General features: G+C 40.4%; 1 protein-coding gene across 7 annotated transcripts in view; it reads left to right on the top strand.

Moving 5' to 3' along the window:
* USP32 (ubiquitin specific peptidase 32) overlaps positions 1-21,049 on the top strand; it is a 237,081-nt gene extending 216,032 nt beyond the window's left edge. For all 7 annotated transcript variants that reach the window (XM_082707484.1, XM_082707485.1, XM_082707487.1 and 4 more), the window contains 8 exons: positions 3,951-4,135; positions 8,091-8,177; positions 9,096-9,216; positions 13,729-13,920; positions 15,903-16,191; positions 17,391-17,815; positions 18,237-18,329; positions 18,800-21,049. In XM_082707484.1, the coding sequence (XP_082563610.1) occupies positions 3,951-4,135; positions 8,091-8,177; positions 9,096-9,216; positions 13,729-13,920; positions 15,903-16,191; positions 17,391-17,815; positions 18,237-18,329; positions 18,800-18,973 (1,566 nt within the window). In that variant the 3' untranslated portion in view covers positions 18,974-21,049. The remainder of the gene's footprint in view (positions 1-3,950; positions 4,136-8,090; positions 8,178-9,095; positions 9,217-13,728; positions 13,921-15,902; positions 16,192-17,390; positions 17,816-18,236; positions 18,330-18,799) is intronic.
* Positions 21,050-27,077: the final 6,028 nt, after the last annotated feature.

The following is a 27,077-nucleotide window of genomic DNA, read 5'->3' as shown; positions in this document are numbered from 1 at the left end:
GGACTGCAAACTCAGAGGAGAATCTGCTTGAGATTCTCTCCATCTCCCTCTGCCCCTCACCCTACTCACCCTCGCTTGCTCTTGCTCTTTCTCTCTAAAATAAATAAATCTTAAATATATATATATTATATATATATATATAATATATTATATATATATATATATCCATTAGTAGTGGAAGGGATAACAAGTTGAGACATATTCATGTAATAGAATATTGTACAGCAATGAAAATGAATGGACTTAAGAGTTACATTCAACATAAATGAAACATCATAAACATAATGTTGTGGGAAAGAAACCAGACACAAATATAAATTACATGATTTTTTAAAAAACAAAAACTTCAGAAACAGGGAAAATGAAATCGACTATCTTTTATGCATAGACTACAAAATTTAAAAAGCAAAGAATAATTGACTACCATAAAATGCAGAAAAATTATAAACTTTCTTTTTTTTTTACTTATTTAATAGAGAAAGTGCAACAGCAGGGCCAGAGGGATAGAGGGAGAGGGAGAGGGAGAGAGAATCCCAAGCAGGCTCTACACCCAGTGCATAGCCCGACGTGGGGCTCAATCTCACGACCCTGAGACCATGACCTGAGCCAAAATCAAGAGTCAGACCTTTAACCGACTGAGCAACCCAGGTGCCCCACAACTGCTGACTTTAGAAGGAAGTAAGAATTTGGATTCAGAGAAAGCAGAAGGAAGCTTTTAGAGTGCTAGCTGTATTGGGTCATGACCTGAGTGGTAATTATACAGCTGTTTGCTTTCTGATAATTCTTTAAAAATGTACTTTTCGTCCCTTTTGAATTAATAACTCTTGACTTAAAGTGAGTTTCTGACCACATGGATAACATTCTGTGGACCAGGATTGTATGAGTAGACAGAGAAGGGATCCATTTATGACTTGGAATTGTCTTTAAGCATGGCTCCAACTGGTCCCATCAGCTAAAATAATTGATCCATGCATTTCCCTTTTTTACCAAATGTTATCAGGTCATAAATTAAGAACTCTTGATGTACTTTTTTTTCAGTCTTTCTTGGAAAACATCTCTCTTCAATTATCATGTATATGTTACATAATTGCTTGGTAAATGCTAAAGCATTATGTACAGGTTTTCATAATTATTGGGCCATAAAGCCACATTGTCAGCTCTTAATTTTCATATTTAACTAGTTTCCTGTTTCCCGTTACCTTCATGATCTAGACAGCTGCTTTGGGAATGCCTAAATTTGATTTTACCATCTGTCTGTCTCAAGTCCGGTTCCTTTTCCTATCATTTTTGTGAAAGGCAACATTATTCTTCCATGCTAAGGCTAATGGCTGGGAGTGTACTTAGGTTTTTTCCCCCCCTTTTCTTCTAACCATATATTCATACATCACTATGCCCTTTAATTTCTTCTTTCAAAGTACTTAAGTACTTGAATTTACCATTTCTTCATTTTCCCTGCCACTTTCTTTCAGACCTTATTGCTATCATGGTTGAATTACTTTGAAAGTAGGTTTTTTTTTCTTCTATTCCCTTCTACAAGGTACAAAAAGAAAAGGAATAAGGCAAGGCAACATAAGCAATATTCAAAAAATAAAGGGAGAAATAGAAAAATAGTATTGACATGACAGCTAAAGGGCAAGTCAATTTAAAAGAAAAAAAGTAGTTTACATGGGCTAGAGAAGTCAAAAAGTGAAAACTACAGTTTCACAGTGTAACCTAGTAAAAAAATGAGGAAGTTCTTTGCATAGTCAGGTCAAATGAGTTATTTCAGCTGAGAGGAAAAGTTGTTAGGAGAGAGCAAAAGGAGAATTTCTGGTGTAGGAAAGTGGGAGCGTTATCCCAGGGGAAACTGAGCAGAATCTCTGTAAGGTATTGGGAGAAGTTATCCTCAAGAGGATGACATTTTTGTGTGGGTTTAGAAAAGAGTTAAACTGAGAAGAGTAGAGGAAAGAGATCATTGCTTAGCTGATCTCATTTAGTCTTATTTAGTTAAGTAAGTCATCTGTTGAGAGTGGAAGAATAGTGGAAGTTCAAGTAGAGAAGAACTAATCTACGTTTTTAGGTTTCTATTTTTTTAATTTTTTTTTAAGATGTTATTTATTTATTTGTCAGAGAGAGAGAGGGAGAGGGAGAACACAAGCAGGCAGAGCAGCAGGCAGAGGCAGAGAGAGAAGCAGGCTCCCTGCTGAACAAGGAGCCCGATGTGGCACTCGATCCCAGGACCCTGGGATCATGACCTGAGCCAAAAGCAGAGGCTTAACCAACTGAGCCACCCAGACATCCCCGTTTTTGGGTTTTTAAAACTTCGAATTCTAAAATAGTTCTGAATTTATCCACATTTCTCTGAGTCTTCTAAAAACATCAACACATGAAATGTGGTCTTAGAATCATCTATTTAACTAATAAGCTTAAATAAATAGTGGCAAGGGGTGCCTGTCTGGCTCATTTGGTGGCACATGCGACTCTTGATCTCAGGGTTGTAAATTTGAGCCCCACTTTGGGTGTAGAGATTATTTAAAAAGAAAATCCTTTAGGGGCACCTAGGTGGCTCAGTCAGTGGCTGCCTTTATCTCGGGTCATGATCCCAGAGTCCTGGGATCGAGTCCTGCATCAGGCTCCCTGCTCAGCCAGGAGTTTTGTTGTTCTTCTCCCTCTGCCTGCCGCTCCCTCTGCTTGTGCTATTTCCCTCTGTCAAATAAATAAATAAAATAAAAAGTAAAATAAAATCTTTTGAAAACTTTTACTTAAAAAAAATAAATAATGGCAAGATAAAATGCTTGAGAATCTGAGATGAAAGTCTTTTCCCCTAGAAACTAGATAAACTTTAGTAAGTTTCTAAGTTGTTGATTTAGCTTCTGTAAGTACTACACAGAGACCATACTTAAAGAATTAAATGCCCTGGGGCGCCTGGGTGGCTCAGTGGGTTAAAGCCTCTGCCTTCGGCTCAGGTCATGATCCCATAGTCCTGGGATCAAGCCCCACATTGGGCTCTCTGCTCAGCAGGGAGCCTGCTTCCTTCTCTCTCTGCCTGCCTCTCTGCCTACTTGTGATCTCTGTCTGTCAAATAAATAAGAATTAAATGTCATAAGTGCTAGGCAGCTTTTTTAAAAAAATTAACATATAATGTATTATTTGTGTCAGGGGCACAGGTCTATGAATCATCAGTCTTAAACAATTCACAGCACTCATCATAGCACATATCCTCCCCAGTGTCCATCACCCAGCCACCCACTACGTAGTTTTTTTCAGTAATCCTGAACTCTAGCCAACCTTTATATTACATTAAACTTTTGTTTTATTAAGCAGCTATTTCCAAGCTACTTCTTTGTAGTATCTCTATATTAAGGAATATCATAAAACTCTCCTTTACTTACTAAAAGCAAATATTTTTAAAGTGTACCTTTTATCATGTAATTAAAAAAAAAAGACTAAAGTCACTCAGCTACTTTTAGGAAGATGCATAAGTTTTTATAACATTAAGTGGCTGGGTTTTGTACCTTTCCAAAAGTTTGAGAATTATGCTGTAACAGCAGCTATCAATGCCTTACTAGAAAATTGCATTTTGAGGGAGTTTTGGTTTACTGGCATACTTCATGAGAAAGGATTTTAATTGCTTTTAAAAGCCTTGAGCTCTGAAACTATCACTAGTTTTTATGTATGATTCAGTATGTGTGAGAAATATTTATCAGAGAAAACTAGTTTGAAAATATTAAATGCTGAAAATCTCTGATAGACAACAGCTCTGAAACTGGCAATACGTCAACCTTTCAGTGACTCCACTTTAAATCACCAGTCTCTTCATATTAATAAAAAATGGTTCTATCAATAAGGGGAGGTATGATAGTGACTAATTTGAAAATGATAACGATGTCTGTTATTGGCAGTCTTAGAAGAATGAAAAGGAGGAATCAAAGGCCTGTCTTCTCAGCCTTCTCTTTTGTTTGTACATACAGATGAGGACAGAACTGTATTTCCTTTCATCTCAGAAGAATCGCCCCAGCCTCTTTGGAATGCCATTGATTGTTCCATGTACTGTGCATACCCGGAAGAAGGACTTGTATGATGCGGTTTGGATTCAAGTGTCTCGATTAGCCAGCCCACTCCCACCTCAGGAAGCCAGTAACCATGCTCAGGATTGGTGAGTTTAGGGGATCAGTCTAGACCTGTGGTTTCCAAACTCAAGAAGAAGAAGAATTTCTGTGAACTCCATGTTATGTTAATCACTTGTTGAACAACCATCCAGAAAGTCTATTCAACCATTTGGTTTGATCTTTTGAATAGGAGACTATACAGCTTCCTTCCATCACCTAGACATTCTAGTGTCAAAAAATCCTTTCATTCTCTAATCTCTTACCTAAAATCTCTCCTGCTAATGTTTTAAATCCTTCAGGTAATATCCTTGACTTCTGTTACTGCAAAACTAGAGACTATGAATTCACCAGGAAATTTGTATCCTCTAATGTGCATTTCTATATATGTACCCTAAAAAATTCCCATGCCATAACAAATGATTCAGTTAGATTGTTTCCATACTAGGTCAGTTTAACACAGAATAATATCATAAGTCTTAGGCAAAGAAAACAAACATCTTCTGTTTTCTTTCCATTCCTCCTACCGGTATTCTGTTGGATTCCTAAATATATTTATTTGTAATAATTGTTGGGATCATGATGCATTACTTAGATCTGAACTGAACTGCTGTTTATTATCTTGTCATAGTGCAAGTGAGATCTCAGCTTCTGTGTTAACTGAATAGAAGTTCTGTTTGCTGATAGGTTATGGTATGGGGTTTTTTGATGACTAGGGTAAGGCTTAGGATAAATCTTAAGGGAAAACTGCAAATAATAAAGAATTTAGTTGAGGAATGTTGTGCTTAGTAAAAACAACAGTAGGCAGGGCACCTGGGTGGCTCAGTGGGTTAAAACCTCTGCCTTCGGCTCAGGTCATGATCCCAGGGTCCTGAGATCGAGGCCGAATCGGGCTCTCTGCTCGGCGGGGAGCCTGCCTCCCCCGTCTTGCTCGGCGGGGAGCCTGCCTCCCCCGTCTCTCTGCCTGCCTCTCTGCCTACTTGTGATCTCTGTCAAATAAATAAATAAAATCTTTAAAAAACAAAAAACAAAACGACAGTAGGACAAGATTAAATTTGAAGCAAAAGCCTGACTGAATTGAAGGACTTCCAAATGAGGACTTTTCCCAGGGTTTGCTAATGAATTAGATATGGACTATGAGGGAAAGAGAAATCCAAGCTTGGTTTTCAGCCTTAGGACTTGTTTGTGAATGGTGTTAACACTTAATGAATGGAAAAACTGAGAAAGGAGTATGTTTGGGCAAGAGATGACAGGAATCAAGTTAAATTCAAGATGTAGGTTATATTTTCAAGTAGGAAATAGAATTAAGTGTCCTTTGCTAGAGATAGAAACATAGGTGTCATCAGCAAATAGTTGCTATTTAAAGCCTTGAGACCAGATGGTATCATTAGGGAGTAAAAATTAGAGAAGACACCCACAATCTAATTCCTGATCCCTTCCAACGTTTAGAGGTTGAAAAAGGACAACAAAAGAGATTGAGAAGGAACAGCAAGTAATGTAAGAAGAAAATCAAGAGTAGGTCGTGTCCTAGAAGTTAAGTGAAGAAGTGTTTAAAGGAAGATCTGGTCAGTTTTGAGTGCTGCAGAGAGATTGAGAAGGGGACTGGGAACTGACCACTGGACTTGATAAAATGGCAGTCTGGTGACCTTTGCAAAAGCTGTTTTAGTGGAATAGTGTAGATGAAGGCATGGAGGTTAGAATAGGTAAGAAAAAAGTGCTTCTACGAGCAATAAAAAAGATAGTAAGAGTTGACCTTTTAAAGATAGCACACTGAAATATTAATGAAGATGATAAAATGCCTCTAATTCCCTTCAAAAATAATTAATGGGTCACAATAACCAAGAGGTAGAAACAGCCCAAATGTTCATAAACAGACAAATGGATAAACAAAATGTGGTGTACCATACAGTGGAGGATTCGCCAACCATAAAAAGGAATGAAGTTCCCGTCCACACTACAGCACAGATGTACCTTGGAAACGTTATACTAAGTGAAATAAGCCAGACACAAAAGGACAAATACTGTGTGATTTAACTTTTATAAGATATCTCAAGTAGGAAATTCATAGACAGAAAGTCGATTAGAGGTTACCAAGATTTGGGAGAAGAGCTGTAGGGGAATTATTATTGCTTGATGGGTACAGAGTTCTCTTTCAGAAGATGAAAAATTCCTGAGATGAATAGTGGTGATGGTTGCACAACATTGTGAATGTATTTAATGCTACTGAATTGTATACTTTAAAATGGTCAAATGGTAAATTTTATGTATATTTTAGCATAGTTTTTTTTTTTTTTTTTCAATGGAATAAAAGAATCTTATGGAGGTAGGTAAGGGTATAGATGAAATAAAAGTGCCCAAGAGTTGATGATGATTATAGCCGGGTGACAGATACCTGGGGTTTCATCATCTAGTACTCCATTTTTGTGAGCGTTAATGTCGGTAAGTTTGCATGTTTACATTAGAGGGACAAATTCCTAGAATTGAGGATCTGTATAAAAGAATATTTTGAGGGGCACCTGGGTGGCTCAGTGGGTTGAGCCGCTGCCTTTGGCTCGGGTCGTGATCTCAGGGTCATGGGATCGAGTCCCGCATCGGGCTCTTGGCTCAGCAGGGAGCCTGCTTCTCTTCCTCTCTCTCTGCCTGCCTCTCTGTCTACTTGTGATTTCTCTCTGTCAAATAAATAAATAAAATCTTAAAAAAAAAAAAAAAAGAATATTTTGAGGGACAGTGGACAAGAAGAAAAGTGAGGATTTGAAGGCAGTAATAAGGAATTTCTCTTCGGTCCCTGGGGGCCTGGGTGACTTAGTCACTTAAGCATTTGCCTTGGGTCCAGGTCATGATCCCGGGGTCATGCCCCACATCAGGCACTCTGCTCAGCAGGGAGTCTGCTTCTCCCTCTTCCTTTGCCCCTCACTCTTGCTCTCAGGCACATGCTCTCTAATAAATAAAATCTTTAAAAAATATACATAAATAAGAAGTAAATAAAAAAGAAAGTTCTGTTTGGCCAAAGAATTGTTAAAGTAGTAATACTTGAATAAGTGATGTAAAAGGATAGGAGATGGTCGTTGCAAAGCAGGATATTTGGAACTGAGATTTTTGGAGGTCGTAAATTCCTTATCGTGGTTTCATTATCTTTGGCAACCACGGGGTAGCCAGTACCAATTGCCAGATATGCTGTCCTTCATTGCTTCTTATTGGGGAAAGGATGAATAAATTTTTTTTAAGTTGGAGAATTCAAGGCTCTCTTGCAGCTAAAAGACATTACTCTAAAAATGTTATGTACCTTATAGCTTTGAGTAGTTAAAGCAGGGAAGAAGAGTGCCTCTCGTACCACATCAGGGTTCTCATTAAAGAAAGCTTATAAATATATGGTTAGTCAGCTCTTCTAAAAAACCATTATGGGGGTGCCTGGGTGTCTCAGTTGGTGAGGCGACCGCCTTCGGCTTAGGTCATGACCCAAAAGTCCCACATCGGGCTCCCCCTGCTCTGTGGGGAGCCTGCTTCTCCCTCTGTCTGCCACTCCCTCTGCTTGCATTCTCTCTTTCTTTCTCTCTCTGTCAAATAATTAAAATCTTTAAAAAAAAAAATTACGACCTTTCAGCCTTCTGTGCTATGTCAATGCTCTTGTCATGAAAAGATGTAATTATTTTAGTTTAATGTGAGTTAAATCTTATGATAGAATTAGAACTGAAGGATAATTGGTATTTGATTTCATAATTTGCTGTTCTTATAAAATTTGCGTGGACCACATGGACTGTCTTATTAGAGACATCTGGCAATCTAGTCTGTCTGCCCTTCTGTATGCAGGGATACAGCGTGGGAGCCCTGAGTGTGGTTGGTACAGGGCTGCTGCTAAAGGGTTAAGATAACCAGCATCGAACCATCGTCATGAGCCTACTGCTATGACAGATGTCCCTGCCTTGGGTTACTTCAAGAGAAAATGAAAAGGATTTGAGGCCTCAAATCAGAAATGTTTTTTATACTCTGGTTTATGTTCTGTTTCAGTGATGACAGTATGGGCTATCAATATCCCTTCACTCTACGAGTTGTGCAGAAAGATGGGAACTCCTGTGCTTGGTGCCCATGGTATAGGTAAAGTGATCTTCTGCAAAGGAAAAATTTTAGTAGAATTGCAACTTGAGATATTATACCTTTCTTAAAAGTTTTCCAGTTTTTGGAAGTAATACTGAATAATGAGAAGCTTAAAATAAACTTGGGAATTTTTTACTGGTCTTTTCCTTATTATGAGGTCTATAGCTTAGTTTTGCTCTTGACCCTTAGCTGGTTCTGTACACTCTGTGCTCCTCATCGAATTCATAGTTTATGATCAACATTTATTATTTTATACTTTCTGCTCCTTAAATACAAATCAGTTTAACAGTTCTGAACCCAGTAGAACATAGTCTCCTTACTAAACTTCCCTGGAAGTCTGTTTTTTACTTTTAGAAAAATTATGGAGATTGATTGGTCATTACTGTTGCAGCTTAGAAAATACCTGAGTACCGAAGTCAGCCTTCAGAGAACTGTAATAGACTTAGCAAACAACCTAAATAGCACTGAAACCTTGGCTTTGTCATGGTCCCTCCCCTCCCATAAAACTTTATATGCATTTATTTAACGTGCCACTTTATGAACAAGGAAATAGGGATTGTTATATCTGATGAGTTATCCTACCTCAGAGCATTAAATAACTAAATTTAGAATTTTCTTACAAGTGTATTATCTCAAATGTCCAATTCCCATGTCATTTATTTGTCATAAAGTTCTCTCATATGGATTAAAAATGGCTGTCCACTGCACTGAAAAAACAGAGACTTGAGAAGTGATAAGCATGCTTCCCTGAAATAATAATAATTATATTAATGTATATTCATGCATTGACCAGTCTTAAGTTAGAGGCCCATGACAGACTGTGAACCCAAGAAAGAAAGGGATAATATTTCTGATAACGAAAATTTAGATTCTTTCATAATGACTCCATCCTTCAGTAGATCATTTTCCTCCCTTTAGATTTTGCAGAGGCTGTAAAATTGATTGTGGGGAAGACAGAGCTTTCATTGGAAATGCCTATATTGCTGTGGATTGGGACCCCACAGCTCTTCACCTCCGCTATCAAACATCACAGGAAAGGGTAAGTATTCAGGGCCACCATAAGATGGTGATTGTGATTTGTGAACATTTTCCCAATTTAACCGTATTATGCCATTTCTGTTTTAGATGATCTAAATCATGAATCAGAAGAATATTCGTTGGTATTCTCTATAGCACTTAATATACTGGCATGGTTACGTGGATGTTTCAGTTTTCCCACTTCTGGAGTTAATTGTATTGGGGCCTTATATTTCAAAAATACTAATAATAAGTAAATCTGGAAACTCTGGGTATAATTAAGATGTTGTATTGTTTGGCCATCACATACCAAGCAAAAAATCTTTCTCTGCCTGTTTATTAATTATTATTGAAGCTGCCACATTTGATAACCACTGTTACTTAGCTCAAAGCATCCCAGGGCTAGAGGTTCTTAGTGGGCATAGTGGTCAGAAGAATTTTAGGGAAAAGATTGAATGTCTCAAGACTGGACACCTAAGAGAACATCTCAATGGCTATTCTTACACTTGGCATTCCTCTACTGGCAGAGCAGTTTTTAAATTTGGAAAATAATACTTCAAAAACAATACTAACTCCATTCCTAAAAATGTTTGCCAAGTATCATTTGAAGGGTAATTTGGCTAGGTAGCTTTTGGATAGAAATATAACGAATCTGATGGAGAAGTAAAAGGAACAGAATCGTGTGAAGAATTGTAGTGGCTTTTACATTTATGTGGCTCTTGATGGAAATTTCCAGTGTACAATCTGAAAAACTCTAGAGGACATCCTGCTTTTAGAAAGAAGGGCCTGCGTGACCTGTTCAGTCTCACCCTATTTCCACTTTCAGTGATGCTCTTAGGATACCACGGAAACCAACTTGCTGTTGAGATATCCTGCCTTGCTAGGGACTGGGGCCACATGACTAATTTCTTTCTTTATAATTTCTCTTCCTACCCATGATTTCTGCGTGTGCTTGGGGAGTCACGTAGACAAAGGAGATCCCTTGGTTTAAATTGACATTTTACCCATATATTTTATCCCAGTGATTCTAGGAATTGATTCTAGGGAAATACTCTGTAATTTGCTGACAGATTCTTTATCTAATATTTTTTAGAATAGTAGGAAAATTTTAAACAACTTGTATTTGTCCCACATTACAGGAATGGCTAAATAAAGCATAGTGTACTAGCTGGATAAAATATTATACAGTCATTGAAAACAGTGATTACCAGGAGTTCTGGAGGGGGTGGTATTTAAAAGATGTATTTATTTGAGAGAGAGCAAGTATATGAAGGAGAGGGAGAGAGAGTCTCAAGCAGACTCCACGCCAACCTCAGAACCCTGCATGGGGCTCAGTCTCATGACCCTGAGATCATGACCTGAGCTGAAACGAAGAATTGGGTGCTTAGCAGGCTACCCAGGTGTCCCATTACCAGGGATTTTTTTACTGTCATATATGGGAAGATACTTAACAATGTCATGGTTTTGTTTTTTTTTTTAAAGCAAGGTATAAAATTGCATATACTGAAAAATCTATTTGATGTAAAGGAATACTATTTAGGAAAAGGACAGAAGAAAATCTGCCAGTATTTTGACAGTGTTTATCTTTGTATTAAGAATATAAAAGGCGGGGGCGCCTGGGTGGCTCAGTGGGTTAAGCCTCTGCCTTCGGCTCAGGTCGTGATCTCGGGGTCCTGGGATCGAGCCCCCCGTCGGGCTCTCTGCTAAGTGGGGAGTCTGCTTCCCCCCCTCCCTCTGCCTGCCTCTCTGTCTACTTGTGATCTCTCTCTGTCGAGTAAATAAATAAATAATTTTTTTTAAAAAGGGAATATAAAAGGGGACAGGGTACCTTGAGACGAGACTCTTTCTTTCCCTTTCCCTCTGCCCCTCCCCCCTCACACACTCTCTGTCTCTCTAAATAAATAAATAAATCTTTATAAAATATATCTGTATAAAAGGGGACGGTACCTGGGTGGCTGAGTTAGCTAAGCGTCCCACTCTTGGTTTCGGCTCATATTATGATCTCGGTTCAAGCCCTGCATTGAGCTTCACACTGAGCATGGACCCTACATTTTAAGAAAAGTAAAAGAAGGGGCGCCTGGGTGGCTCAGTTGGTTAAACTTCCACCTTTGGCTCAGGTCATGATCTCGTCCTGGGGTTGAGCCCCACATCAGGCTCTCTGCTCAGCAAGGAGCCTGCTCCCCCAAAACCTTCTGCCTCTCTGACTACTTGTGATCTCTGTCTGTCAAATAAATAAATAAAATCTTTAAAATAAATAAATAAATAAATAAACAAATAAATAAATAAAAGAATATAAAAGGTTCCCTGCCTTTTTATATTTTCCATCTTTTCCAAAATTTCTTTGTAAATGTTTTATTTGGTAAACAGGAAAAAAGGTAATTGCTCTTAGTCTTTTTCTTTTTCACTTGTTTAGACTTCACATTCCTCAGTAGGTAGTTGAACTAGATAGCTTCTTATGTCTCCCTCTTTCTAATAGTCTTATCATGTGAGGAAGCCATGACTTTATTCTTTATGTTTTGTGTTAAGGATGAGCTTTCAAGCAGAAGAAGAAAGAGGGTGCCAGTGAGTGATTTAAATTATTCTAATAGGGGTAGAGGATCTGGGAATGGATCCCAAGAGGTAAAAAGGGAATCTTTGTCATTTAGGGAAATTTTATTGATATTGGGGTTTTTTTTAATCAGCCGGTGTCCCCCCTGTCTCCAGTAGCCTGTGTGTTCCATAAGAAATATAACAAATAAAGATCAATATTCATTACTAGCTTCTGCAATTTGTGGTTGTCCATAAAGCATCCCTGGTAGAGATAATGTTTCACCAGCTAAGAGAAAAGAATATTACTGTTTTTCTACTCTGATTCTAGCAACCATGATGCAACATATTTTCTTTTGAAGCATGTCAGTTTTTCTCGAATGACGAGCTCTAAAGATGATGAAAGTTAGTATCAGAAAAGAAGTCAGTAGCCAGATTTCTCATTCTGGAAGAAAAAAACTTTTTTCTAAGTTCCTCTTTTTATAGATCTTTAGAAATGGCTGGTGATGCAATGCTGAAACCATTAACTGCATGGTCAGCCCCAGCATTTGACAGCCTGTGACTAAGCTATTCTCTCGTGTAGGGAAAAAGTCACACATGGCAACCTCTTGTAAACCGAATGTCCTGAGCTACGCCAGATTGTAAGCTAGGGAGCTCAGTATTCCCATCATAAATTCAGGAAGGAAAACAGAAGGGAAGTTGCCTCAGGCAAAGAGAACAATTTACCTCTGGATGGGGTGAGTAATAAGTTCAGTAAATGGACACGTGTGTGCCCTTTACAGAAAGAGACACACCTATTGTTGGACTTGGTGTCCAGACTTGGGATGAAAAGATCACTGTATGAAGTCTCACAGTAGCACTTGTAGTCCTGATGCTATGTGTCACCCGCTGTGGTTCTGGGTTGCTGTAAGTGGCTACCAAGAATGGAAGAGGGCAAAATTCTTCCTTTTCTGTTGCATTCTAGGTACCTCCTCCTCTCCTTCTTCCTGATCCCACACTACCTCCAACACACATACTTGCACACCTGTCCACCTCTGCTCTCTCTCTTACATGTATGTCTTTCTCACTCCAGAACCTAGTGTGCTGGTTAATATGACCAGAGAGGTTTGGGCAGGTAGTAAGGGCCTTCTCAACAAAGTTCAGCACTTTTTGAGACTGCTCTTGCTTTTATTGCCATCTCTTTATTGCTGTCTTAGAGAAAAAGGCCCCAGGAGGCAGGAGACAGATGATACACTTGGTATTCTGATAACTATATGACATGGCACCAGTATGCAAATGAGTTCTATCCTGTGGGGTTTCATGTTCTCATATGTTCCCTTCTATGGCGAGTTTCTCTGTACCCTTTCTGATCTAATCCAGATCTGACATTTGTGTTCCAGTGATATTTCTCCTAGCCTCTGTAAAGCCTGCAGTCTGCTAATAATGTCTTTCTGGTTGAAAATGAATGGCTTAACTTAAACACCCCTGGTTTGAGGGTGAGCGCACATGTAAGCTGTTTTAGGATTTCAAAATTGTAAAATAGAGGTGCAGTAGCTACTGGTCGCATATGGCTGTTGAACACTTAGAGGTGCCTGATTTAAGTTGAGGATTGTAGATTCCAAAGACTTAGTAAAAAAGACTCTAAAATATGTCATCAATAATTCTTGTATTGATCACATGTTGAAATGATACTGTTTTAGATAAAATACATCATTAGAATTAAAAAATTGTAAAACAAACAGGCAATTCTTTGTTTTTGTCATCTTGAAGAGTTCAGAGAATATTCAAGAAAAGCTGTTAAGGTCATATAAATAGAAATTTGATCCAGGACGTTATTGATGTGATTTTGGAAGTAAATGTACAAACACTGCATTTGCTCAGACTCATTTGAGTCATGTTTTCTTTCTCCTCATGTAGAATAAAATGAGAATCAGTCACCTAACAGATGATGCCTAACCATGGGACCATTTTAAACTCCCTTCTTCCCTCCCACCCCTTCTGCCATTCCTTTTGTCCCCTCCATCTGCAGGTTGTCGATGAGCATGAAAGTGTGGAACAGAGTCGGCGAGCACAAGCTGAGCCCATCAACCTGGACAGCTGTCTCCGTGCTTTCACCAGTGAGGAGGAGCTAGGGGAAAATGAGATGTACTACTGTTCCAAGTGTAAGACCCACTGCTTGGCAACCAAGAAGCTGGATCTCTGGAGGCTTCCCCCCATCCTGGTATGTTACAGCCCTACCTCTGAGAGCACAGGAGCCTGGCATAAAGGAAGGAAGTCATGCACAAATAGGAATTTTATGACTTTAGAGAATAAAAAGACCTTTCCTGTGACAGTGTTCAAAACACTTTGGCTATGCAAGGTTTATGTGTTGCACCCAGATTAATTGTTCTGCACATATTATTACTGCCAGTTCCTGCTATGAAGGAGCATACAGACTAGAAGGAGAGAGAAGTCAAACAGATCATTAACTATAGTTCCATGTAGTATGTGAGAAACGCCGCAGGTTGTGCCTCCTGGTGAATTCGAACTTCAGGAGAAGGTGAAAGCACTTCTAGGTGTAGAGAGAGAAGCTTAGGCCCTTCCCTAGAAGAGCAGCTGAGCCCGATCTCCGGTCCCACTGTGTTTGGTCGCCTGGCCACAGCACAAGCACACAGGTGCACTGGGGCCTGTGTCTTCTTGTACGTGTTATTTATTACTTCTGCCTTTTGCCTCATAGAGAAGATGCTTCTGTTGCTTGTCAGGAGAGTTTGAAGTGCCAGATCTTCACATCCATTTAAGGAAGTGTTTTTCCTTAAGGATGGAAGTATATCAAATGTGACTGTAAGGCACCGGTATATTTTAACCAGACCTTGTGTGTATTTTTTTCTTCATGTCTTCTTCCTACCACTCTGTGAGTCTGCAAATGTGGGTTTTCTTTCCTTGGACCAGAACAACTTCAGAGGAAAAGAGGGAACAGGAAATTAATAACATAAATTAGCTAGCTCCAGTGTTGGGAACTCTGGGAAGAGAGGAAAAGGGCAGGGGGGAGGCTTGGGAGAGGTAGGTGGGAAGGGAGAAAGTTCATTTTTAACTGAGGTGTAATTAGCATGAAATTAAATGCATAGATTTTAAATGTCTAGTTTGGGGAGTTTTGTGGGTTTTTTAAAAATTTTATTTATTTATTTGACAGAGACACATTGAGAGAGGGAATACAAGCAGGGGATGTAGGAGAGGGAGAAGCAATGTGGGGCTCAATCCTAGGACCCTGGGATCATGACCTGAGCTGAAGCAGATGCTTAATGACTGAGCCACCCAGGCACCCCCAGTTTGAGGAGTTTTGATAATTATATATACCTGTATAATAATCACATAGAACATATGCAGTAAAGGCATTTATATAAAAACTATGTTTTTGATGTCTTTAAAGACATATATTTAAAGAATATATGTTACATTGAGAGTTTGTTGGGCTTCTGTAGATCCATATGCCAGTATATGGAAGGGCTTCTCTTTATATAGACAATAAATTGTTAGTATTAACTAACATTTAGGGTAGAGGTAGCCACTCAAAAGATTGTGCCCACACTAGGTTGTATAATAAACTGTGTAAGATTAGAGGAATTTGTTGCTCTTGAAAAAGAAAAGCAAAGCCACAAAGGAAAAGGGAGATTCTTATGCTTTTTAGGACAGTGAAACTCCCTGGTAATAACTAAAGGATATGGTAAGAAATGAGAGGCCTCCTACTGGAGATTGGGTAAGTTTCATTCATTTTTCTTCAAAACATTCAGTATAGTCTTTTGTCTTCATGACAGAAGTATATTTGTGATGGGGTCTTCTCTGATGCTTCAAAAAGGGAAACGTCAGTTTGGGTCACAGGCCTAGGAAGCAAGGGAAGACATGCAAATATGGGCCCTTACGATGTTGCAGAAATTTGGGGAGAATTTAGGATATGCACAGGGTATGAAATATGGAGATTATCATGTTAGCTATGTATCTAAAGGCCAGTGGCCCCACTGATAACTGAGAGAGAGAGGAGGAAGCAGACTCGCTGCAGAGCAGAGAGCCTGATGTGGGGCTCGATCCCAGGACCCTGAGATCACGACCCAAGCCGAAGGCAGAGGCTGTAACCCACTGAGCCAGGGTGCCCCAGACTTGGGGTTTTAAATGTAATTTTGTATCTTCTGAACCCTTTAATGTAATTTTTTTCTGCCTTTGCTTCTCCAGATTATTCACCTTAAACGATTTCAGTTTGTAAACGGCCGATGGATAAAATCACAGAAAATTGTTAAATTTCCTCGTGAAAGTTTTGACCCTAGTGCTTTTTTGGTACCAAGAGACCCGGCTCTCTGTCAGCGTAAACCACTCACACCCCAGGGGGACGACCTCTCCGAGCCCAGGGTTCCAGGAGGAGATGTGAAGAAAGTGGACGCTCTGAATTCAGCTGGCGAAGAGGATGTCCTCCTGAGCAAGAGCCCATCTTCACTCAGCGCAAACATCGTCAGTAGCCCTAAGGGTGAGGAAGCCTGGGGGACTCACAGCACCCAGATCTCACCCTCAGAGGGGCTTTCCTGGGACCCCTGTAGGCTTCATGTTTCCCTCTGCCTTCCACTTTGGAGCTTGATGAGGTAGAAAGAACCCACCTGGAGTCAGACCTATCTAGGTTTGAGTCACCTGTGTGACTTTTAGCAAGAGATACAGCCTCCCCAAATTTGTTTTCTCATTCATAAAAGTTCCCAGAGTCTAAGGATTTGCTTCATCAGGAGCGAAGCACCATATATGCCTAATATCTCTGGTGATCATGAATGATAGTTGTCATCCTTGTTCCTACAGCAAAGGTTCTCACGGTGTAGTCTGGGAACCCCTAGAGGGTCTCTGAGAGACCCTTTCAGAGGGCCTGGAAGAGCAGAATGATTGTCATAAAAACTACTGAGTCAGTATTCACCTTTTCAGCTTTTGTTCCCCAAATGTGTAGTCGAGTCAGAGCCACCATGATATGTGATGATACATTAGTGAAATATGTGCTTATGTATTATATTTTTTAATTCCTCAGTTTTCGTTTCTAATATGATTAATACTGATAGATATAACCCACATAAACAAAAGTTCTACAGGTCTTCAGCAATTTTTGAGAGTATATAAGGAGGTGAGGGAGGCTGTGACCAAAAAGTTTGAGACCCACTAACTTATGAGATTGTTGTGAGAGGTGGAGATAGTAGAGAGAGTTCCCAGTACTGTGCCTAGCAATAGGAGGTGCTTAATAATTGGTGATCATGTTCTTTAATCTAATGTAACAAAGGAGGTTTGTACTATGTCTTAGTCTCCTTGTCTGTTTTGACCTGAATCTGACCTGTTAATCTTTCTACTGTTTGTCTTTATTTTATTTTATTTATTTTATTTTAAATCTAGTATAGTTGATAAACAGTGTTTTATTAGTCTCGTGTACATCTTTCATTTTTATCTCTCTGCTCTTTTTAAGTCCCTACATGGTACTTTACATTTTCAGGACATTGCTGCCTGTGGGAGCTTGGCCTGAGGAAGACAAGAATGTAACTTACTGACTACATAATAGGAATAAAAAGTAGCTGGTCAGAGCACCCCTGTATTTGCCTTTATGTGTACACTTGTGAAGTTGGCTTCAAAATTAGCATTTGGTGGCTGGTTAAACTTGTGACATTTGGATTTATGAATCTTTTCCTTCTCTTCTTTTCACAGGTTCACCTTCTTCAACAAGAAAAAGCGGAACTAGCTGTCCCTCCAGCAAAAATAGCAGCCCTAACAGTAGCCCTAGGACTTTAGGGAGGAGCAAAGGGAGGCTCCGGTTACCCCAGATCGGCAGCAAAAATAAACTGTCAAGTAGTAAGGAGAACTTGGATGCCAGCAAAGAGAATGGGGCTGGACAAGTTTGTGAGCTGGCTGATGCCTTGAGCCGAGGGCACCTGCTGGGGGGCAGCCAGACTGAGCTGGTCACCCCTCAGGACCATGAAGTAGCTCTGGCCAATGGATTTCTTTATGAGCATGAGGCATGTGGCAATGGCTACAGCAATGGTCAGCTTGAAAACCACAGTGAAGAAGACAGCACTGATGACCAAAGAGAAGATGTTCATGTGAAGCCTATTTATAATCTGTATGCAATTTCGGTAAGTGGTGTGTTACATGGTTTGCAGAATGATTGGCATTTCTCTGTGGTTCACTCATCTTCATTCATCAGTCATTTTTTTCAGGGCCTGCTTATTGGCTAGGCATTGAACTTGGTGATAGACAAAGTTAGCAGGGGATAATCACGTAATCATAATTGGAGTCACGGGTTCAAGACATTCACGGTTATGTACACTTAAGGAATTTTTGCCTTTCAAAAAATAGTTACAACTATAATATGGTAGGATTTGGAGCTTTTAAATTTTGACTCTTCTGTTTTGTTTTTAGAAAATGGTAGGTGATTCCAAAACATTTTTCTTAATCACTTAAGTGATTGGTGTTTTCCTGATTGGGTTCTGGTACCACGCCCTGGCCAGACTGCTGTTAACTACTAACATATGTCTGCTTTCTTCTCTCTTGCAGTGCCATTCAGGAATTCTGGGCGGGGGCCATTATGTCACTTATGCCAAAAACCCAAACAGCAAGTGGTACTGTTATAATGACAGCAGCTGTAAGGTAAATATCCCCAGTCTTTGAATAAAAGAAGCAGAAATGTCAACAGATCTAGGGGACATTTGTTTAAATAATGGACTTTGTCCCAAACAGGAAATAAATCTAGTTAGAGTCAGTATATAGGTGCCTTCAGTATTAAAGGAGCAAAAGTGATGTGCAGAGTAGAGAATGAAAACATGAATGGTGAGGAAAAAGAAGGTATTGGTTAATGAGAAAAAGTTCTTATCTTTTGAGCTATTAGGATGTGATGGGTTTTTGTTATTCTTTTGTCAATGGTCATAATATTTTCCCCAAAGCAAACATTGAGAATAATAGGACTTATTTGAGGGCCAGTGTCAGGCAGCCACAATATCAAATTGATTGGAAGCAGTCTGGCTTAGTAATTAAAGAGGGTTGGTGCTCCCTTCCCTAGCTAGGATTAAGAGCCTGCATAGGGACGGCTTTTTTATTAAAGGCTTTTCTTGCCCCTTCAGGAGCTTCACCCTGATGAAATTGACACCGACTCTGCCTACATCCTTTTCTATGAGCAGCAGGGGATAGACTATGCACAATTTCTGCCAAAGATCGATGGCAAAAAGATGGCAGACACGAGCAGCATGGATGAAGACTTTGAGTCCGATTACAAAAAGTACTGTGTGTTACAGTAGAGCTGCTGCTCTGGCTGCTAGATAGGCTGGTGGGGAGGGAGACGGCGCCCTGGAGCTGACATTTGGCAGAAGCGTCGCTGAAAGGCAAGCTAAATGTAGTTATTTTATCCTGTGACCCTGAAGCACAAAATAAAAATCCTAATTAAAATAGCAGTTAACATAACAGTAGTAATACTTTGGTTTGGAAGTGTCTCACACAAGCTCTCTGGTAGAGAACTTTTCAGGCAGAGCCCACCATTAGCCTGTAAACAAAAGGGTTTGGCACCAGCCACCTGGGACCAAATAAGAACTAAATTGTGCTTGTCCAGATATAAACAAACATGTAGTGAGTGTAGAGTTTACCAATAACCATAACAAAATGCTAAGAATTTACTTGGAGTCAAAGTCAAACAAAAAATCGCAGTGTTGTCTGGGGACGACATGATATGCTACCTCCTTTTTCCTGAAGTTTTATTCCATTATATTGACAAGATGGAGAAAGCAAGATTAGAAGGTGTGCAAAGGATTCTTCTGGCACGGACACAATGTTTTTCTATTTATTTTTTTAAACTATTTCCCCTCCTCTTTCTATGCCTTTCTTGCTTTTCGTTTCTGTTGTTCGTGTTTGAGACACAACCAGTCATTCGTGGCAAAGGCATATAGAAGTGGTCAGTTCGGAAGGGAGACTCTCTTAAGAGCTGTGTGCCTTCTACCCAGGGCCGTGGTCAGAGACCCTGTAGGGGAGAAAAAGCATCCTGGGAAACCCAGCTAAAGTAGCCCTGCATTTAGAGGTGTCTTACCTTGAGGACACTTAAAGTATCCTCAGAAATGGACCCCCACCCATGCTGAAGCGCGGTAGAGTAGTTGTGCCAATATTTGCACCATCTCTCATGCCCACATTGCACAAGAGCTTCTGAGAAGGAAAGTGACATCAAAGGTAGATGGTGTTTTACAACTAGGGGCTGTTTGTTCTTTGTTTCTTTGTTTTGCACTTTAAAAAAAGAATACATGCAAATGAACTTTTTAAAACATGTTCATATTTGATGGCTGTAAGGGCTATAAATTAACTTGAATAGGGGGTATTTTGCCCCATCATAGTAAACTTAAAAAAACAAAACTCATCCCAGGCACTGATAGTGTATATTTTTAATTTAATTGGTGGGTTTAGGAAGCAAGCTTTTATTTTGTTTGTATTGTCCTTCTGTGTGTGTGTGTGTGTCTTTTTTTTCTTTCTTTTAATAATTTCACCGTAGTGGTCATCAAAAGTTATGTTTCTTTGCTCGCTTAATTTTTTTTTCTCTGATAATTCAAAACTGGAACAAAAGTATAAATGTTATTTATTTTAAGCATCATTTTTTTCCCCTGTGTTGTTTTTAAATATATATGAAGTAAATATTTACCCTTTTCCCCAGTCTTTTTTCATTCATCTGGACCTGGAAGTGACTCTCATTAATAGTCAGATTTCATTAACTTCCCTTCCTCACAGATAGTAGGTACCAATGTAATTGAGCATTTGTGTTCTGATATCTGAGGCCGGTTATTATCCAGTTCTTCTCAGAGCATTTGGAAAGGTTGTTTTAAATGGATATGTAAGTTGAAACCCTATTCAGAAAAAGACTGTAATTACAAGTAAGAGGAAATGGCCTAAATGGTAAATATGATGAAGTCAGACAAAATGCAGGCTTTATAGTTCATGATTTCAGTATATAAAAATCTGTCCATTTCTACCTGGACAAGTCCCATGAAAAAGTGGAAGATTTAAAATAATTTCCTTACAGATGTTTTATTTAAGCAGGTAGCACAATCTACTAATGTTGTTTGATCTGTGTTTGTTATATTGGTTGTAATTAATTTTTTAATTCATGACTAGCAGAAAATTTATTAACTATTAACTACATTCACCTTGTAAATTACTGTATAAAACTTGTTGACAATGCACTGACTTTAGAAAGATGTTAATGTACATAAATAGAGTGTAAATAAAATAGTGTTGATGTACTGAAATATGAACTGTATAAAAAAGTATTGGTAATTGTATATGGAGTGTACCTGTTTATCTGTAACTATTATCCAAACAAATTAAATACTGTGGATGCATCTTTGTGCTGTTTTTCCTCTATACAAGTAAACACCGGAAAAGTCAGATTTTTCAGTCTTTCTCTCTGTAACCCTGTTTAATTCTCCTACTTGAATAATACCTACCTGACAATAGAGTGGATTCTCCATCTCTGAAAGAGCCAAGAATGGAAACCATTGAAGGTAGAACAAGATCCCTGCTATGACCAGGTGCTCACATCCCTAATTAGGACATTGTTTGAAAGGCACTGGTGTGGGGGGAGAGGGTGTGTATGAGATCTAGTGGTGAAGGGAGACCTGATGAAGGAGATCTTAACAGTAGTTTTCTTGAAAATCTTCAAGAGATAAGGTGAAGAGGTAGACTTACCATTGAATAATACCTCAAATTATCCTGGCTTTCTAGGGGGCGCTGTGAAACCAGGGATATCGCTGGGTTGTCTCTTTGGGAGGTCACCAAGGAAGCAGTTGGCCCTGGGTCCTTCACCCTTAGTCCCTCTTTGTTTATCTTTAAAAATAGAATGCCTACCTCTCAGCCTTATCTTAAAGTAAATGAAGTATATAAAAGTCTGTGAGTTCCTTGGTAAATGCTCAATGAATGTGGACTCTTACCCTGTGAAATTCAATCATGTTTTGGCAAGAGGTATTTTTTACTCTTGCTATTCTAATGCTAAAAGAATTTAATAGCTCTTTGATCAAATTCTCAAAAACAGGAATACACATTAAAAATGTAATAGAATGAAACATGTTGAATCAGCAGCAGAGGTAGCTTGTTTAAGGAAAGGGAAAAAAAGAATCCAGAAAGTCATCGAAAATAGGGCTCCTGGGTGGCTCAGTTAAGAGTCTGCCTTCGGCTCAGGTCATGATCTCGGGGTCCTGGGATTGAGCCCAATGTCTTCAGGCTCTCTGCTCAGCAGGGAGTCATCTTCTCCCTTTCACTCTCCCTCTGTGCTCACCACCCCCCCAAACAAATGTCTCTTAAAAAATCAATCAATCAGTCAATCAATCACAGCTCCTAAAGTGTAGTCTGTGTCTCTGGCTCTTTAAATGACAATCTTTTTAAAAATATTTTACTTATTTACTTGACAGAGAAGCAGAGGGAGAGGGAGAGGGAGAAGCAGACCTGAGCAGGGACCCCTGTTGCAGGACTCGATCCCAGAACCCTGGGATCATGACTTGAGCTGAAGGCAGATGCTTAACCCACTGAGCCACCCAGGTACCCTACAGGACAACCTTGAAATGAACCAGCCTGTGGAGATGGGTAAGCATTTTGTTTCTAGCTTCTGCATGGCCCTTAATAAATTGGGAGGTGTTTGGCCTCCCAGCCTCTCTGGCTGAGGGTAGCATTTCTACATGCAATCTCCCTATCACTTGGTGGCTTTGCTTCCTGTGGGCTCCTTTCGTAATTGTAGACATAGTTGAATTGAAGAAAATTGACGAATTGCCACATTTCGTCCCAACTATTTTAAGGGTTGCATATAGGATTTTACTAGTCCAGAACCAGAACGTGTAGCTTAGGGAACAGAGGATCCTAGTTTCCATGACGATGTACCAGCAGGTTCCTTAGTATTGACATCACAAAGTCAGAAGTGCACACACCCACCCCTATGATCAGAAACTCATGCAAGACAGTACAAATAAAAAGAGGATGTCTTTAGGTTTGCCAAACTTCCTGAGCAATGAAAAGCAAGACCGTAAATAAGAGTGCAAGAATTGTAAACTCCAAGGCCTGTAAGGCCTTGGTTTCAGAACAAAGTATAAGAGAAACAGGTTCAGCCATGGATGAGAATGGGGAGTATTAGGGACTATGGTGGGTTCTAGGGCACACATCCATTGGAAAGTTACATTTGATTGTTGCCTTGCAGGAAGATGGGCCCCCGTGATATCATATCTTTTTTTTTAACCCCTAAAGAGAAATCAATAACCCAGATTTTAATACAAAATACCCAATTTAGAAATGTTAAAATTTTTTTTTAAATTTGTAAACATTGTAGTGTTCACATAAAGCCTATCTGCAAACTAGATACAAGCCACCAGTCTATGCCCTCTGGCAAATGGAGAGGTTATGGACTTAGAGCCCATTAAATCAAAAGTCAAGTTGTAGCTCAGCTAGTTCAATCTCTATGCACTGAAAAGTCCTTTAGATGCTCAGATTCTCATACCTAGGGAACACCATTTTACTTCAGAAGGTTACTATAAGGAGTAGATTATGGATCTAAATAGGCACAGAATTGACACTTATTAAGTACTCAAATAACTATTCTTTCCTCATTTAGGGAAACAGAACAGAAGTATAATACAAACGTAATGTTATGATCAAGTTCATTACCTGTCCAGAGGCATGTAGCTTACGACATGGAAGCACATTCTAGGTACAGAGCTCTGTGCCAGGTTCTCTGGGGCAGCAGTTCCCAACCTGGCAATTTGTCAGGATCATCAAAATCAACCAGGAGCTTGGGGTACCTGGGTGGCTGAGCTGTCTTCAGCTCAGGTCATGATCTCAGGGTCCTGGGATCAAGCCCCTGAGTCGGGCTCTCTCTCCGCTCAGCAGGGAGCCTGCTGCCCCCTGCCCCCCTCCTGCCTCTCTGCCTACTTGTGGTCTCTCTTTGTCAAATAAATAAGTAAATCTTTTAAAAATTTTTTTAAAAAATCAACTAGGAGCTTGTTACAAGTGTTGATTCCAGGGTCCCCATCCATCACTGTCATGTTAAACCTGTATTCTGTATGTCTGCACTCAGATTTATGAGATCTTCCGTGCGTCCAAGAATCTGCATTTTAATCAGTTCCTAAGGGCAAATATTTTACAGCCAGTTCACACTGGTCTTCAGGTTGGTCATTTATGGAAACCACTGCTCCAGGAAAGGAGTAATGATTCAGTCTAATTAGGGAATGATGATATGCATATGCACACATGCAAGGAGCAGTGGTAGTAATTAACCAAAGCTCTCTAGATATAATTGTCTTTGATGAGGTGCTGGCTGAGGGCACTTAGATAGTAGGCTGTTGACAAAGTACTTAGGGAAAACCAAATGGGAGAGGGAAGTGAGCTGTGCCATGAAGCAAGATCAGGACTTTATCAGAAGCGTGCAGAAGAGTCTGGCAATCTAAGCAGGCAAAGGAGCAGAGTTGTATAGCCCTGTTTGGAATGAGCTGAAAGTGCATGAAGAATATGGTGGAAGATAACAAGCAGGCAGAAACCATGTTGTGAAGGTCTTCAAAGGTCAGGCCCATTCTAAGAAGTGTTTCACGTTGCCAAGTATTTTTGTATGGTTGCAACATATTTTATACGTTTTTTTTCTAAGTTTTTAAATTTATTTATTATTAGAGCAGAAGCAGGTAGAGCGGTAGGCAGAGGGAGAGGGAGAAGCAGGCTCCCCGCTGAACAGGGAGTTGGATGCGGGGCTTGACCTAGACCATGACCTGAGCTGAAGGCAGATGCTTAATGATGACTAAACCACCCAGATGCCCCTTCTTGTGGTTTCCATAAGTGCACAGTACATCTAGACCATTTTATTGTCAACAAGTTTTTGTTTGCTGTCATTTAACTTTCTCTTTTTCATACACACAATCCCCATTTGCTGAAATTTCTGTTGATAATAGACTTTGAACCTTACCATAAGCCCAAGAGGAATGCAGAAGGGTGCTGGGCTTAAAGTGCTCCAATAAAATCAAAGTAAGTGGAGGAAAAAGAAAAAAAGAGTCGGGCAGGAGATGGTAGAAAAACTTGGAAGGGCTTTGGAAAGGAAGAAGGCAAGTGGGAGAGAGTGTGGCCCAGAGAATGGAGGAAAGGAGGCCCAGAAAGGAGAGTGAGCTGTTGGGGCATCTAAAGCTTTGGATGAATCACGGAGGCAGGCTTCTTTAGTTCTCTACAGCAGGATCCTCCGCTATTAATGGCTGAACCCTAGTGTTCACTGGGATTGTAGGTCGAATAGAGGGGCAGGAACTTCCATATTGGTGATCAGCAGAGAGCCTCCGGGAATGCATCAGGAGATGCCTATGGTTGTCAGAGGCTGCTGTAGCCTCAAGTTCAGGGCAGTCATCTTAGCTGCCACCACAGAAAGCAATGGACTAGAGATCTAGTCCGTAGTGTTTTTAATGCTCCTTGAAGAATTGTATGACCTTGAGCAGATCACTTGTCTCCTCTGCACCTCAGTCCCCTTCGTGAATAATGAAGGGGTTGCATTAAGTCAGTGGTCTCCAGCTTTTAGTTTGAAACCACATTGGGACTGGACCCTTCCAACTCCATTTGCTCTGAAGGACTGGTGGCTCGAGCAGATGAGTTGGAGTTGCTCGGATTGAAGTGAGGGTGGGAGATGGGGTGCTGCTTGAACAACCTTTGAGGGATCAGATGTGCATTAAAGCACCCTTTGACCTCTAAGCATATAGGAAGTTGTCCTGCAGGGCCTAAGGAAGTCCCAGAGGATTGTCCCAAGACACAGGAGAAATTCTCATTTGGTCTTCTGGAAATCACTGGCCTCAGGATGGACCTTTCTGAAGCTATTTTGTTATCCTCAGGACATCTGGGGAGGGAAGAAAAGAGAGCCAACAACTAGAGAGAGTGAGTGCCTGCCTCCTTCCCTACCACAGGTAACAGGCAGCTTGGAGCCCCTGGGGCTGGCCAGCTACAGGAAGCCAGCCCCAGGGCCTGTGACCTTCCACTGTGTCAGCTGGAGAAAGTTGCTGCTGCCACTCCTTGTTTGCAGAGCTCCCTGTGCTTGGAACTCTGAATAAACATCCTCACCTTCTGGGAGGGGTGGAGAAGAGGAGTTTATTGCTCATCCATCAAGCGTGTTCTGAGCACCTGTTGTAGGGCACGAAGGATAGGCCTGCACTTGGAAGCAGAAGACGCATTCAAGGGGCACTTAGACATTCAGTGGATATCCACCATTGACCAGATCCCATGCTGTGCACATCTTGTTCATTATTAAACGCCCACCACATGAGGGATGCAATATCACCCCTTCTTATGGTTGAGGAAACTGAGACTCAATAAAATTAAGTCTCTCGTCCAAAGTGTCACACAGATGGAACGTTTCTGAGCTGAATTCAAACCCAGATTTATCTGGCTGCTTCTATACCACCTCACTGCTGCCTCAGCTGGAGTCTGTGATCTACCACTTAGCAACCTCTGGCAAGATAGTGAAGAACTCTGAGACCCCTTGGCCGCCTTTTTTTTTTTTTTTTTTGTAACTGACTACGCAAATATACAGCTCAGAAACGGCTAGATGCATTGGGCAAGGTATGCAGGAAAGGCTGTGGAGCTTTCATGCCCTTTCAGGCACACCACTCTCCTCACGTCTCCCCATGCTCACCAACCCAGCTCTCTGAACAACCCCCGTGGGCTTCTTTGACAAGAGATGAGGGTCTGATGACATTACAGTGTTGTGGTAAGCACTGAAAGAGAAAGTGATAGGGAGCCTGGGTAGCTCAGAAGAGCACCTGACTCTTGATCTTGGGTTCATGAGTTCAAGCCCCACATTAGATGTAGAGATTACTTAAGTAAATAAATAAAAAAAAAAAGTGAACATGAAACCCTTTTACAACTGATAACACTTATGCAAATATGAAATATTATTGTTACATAAGGGGAGGAAGTAGGTGTCCTAAAAACAGCCTCCTCCCTTTGTTTCTGGAAGATGAAAAACTCCTGGGAGCAGACAGCCATGAAGTGACTCATCTGAGATGATATTCTAGGTTGGTTCTCTCCACTTCTGGTGGCCCAGGGACCTTAGGAGCTGGACAGAGGGAGGAAGGAGGACATAGGAGGGGAGGTGGGACTGGGGAGGGAGAGAGAAAGGACTCTGGGTCAGGTCAAGGCCTGCAGCTCCAAACTGGACTTTGAAGTGTTGGAAAATACCTTATCAGGGATTTGACAGGGATGTGATGGTTCCAGAGGCACGGTAGGAACGACAAGGATTGCATGAGCTGATCTTGGAAAGGCAGCCACCAGCCAGAGCAGCCCTGAGATTCTCCTGCTCCCCACTGGCCCCCTGCCAGACCGGGCTACCTGATGATGCTTACTTAATCCACTGAGGACAATGCCTCCTCCCAT

This window comes from Mustela nivalis (assembly GCF_964662115.1).
Source record: "Mustela nivalis genome assembly, chromosome: 17".
Taxonomy (NCBI): Eukaryota; Metazoa; Chordata; class Mammalia; order Carnivora; family Mustelidae; genus Mustela; species Mustela nivalis.
This window is presented reverse-complemented; position numbering and strand designations above follow the sequence as displayed.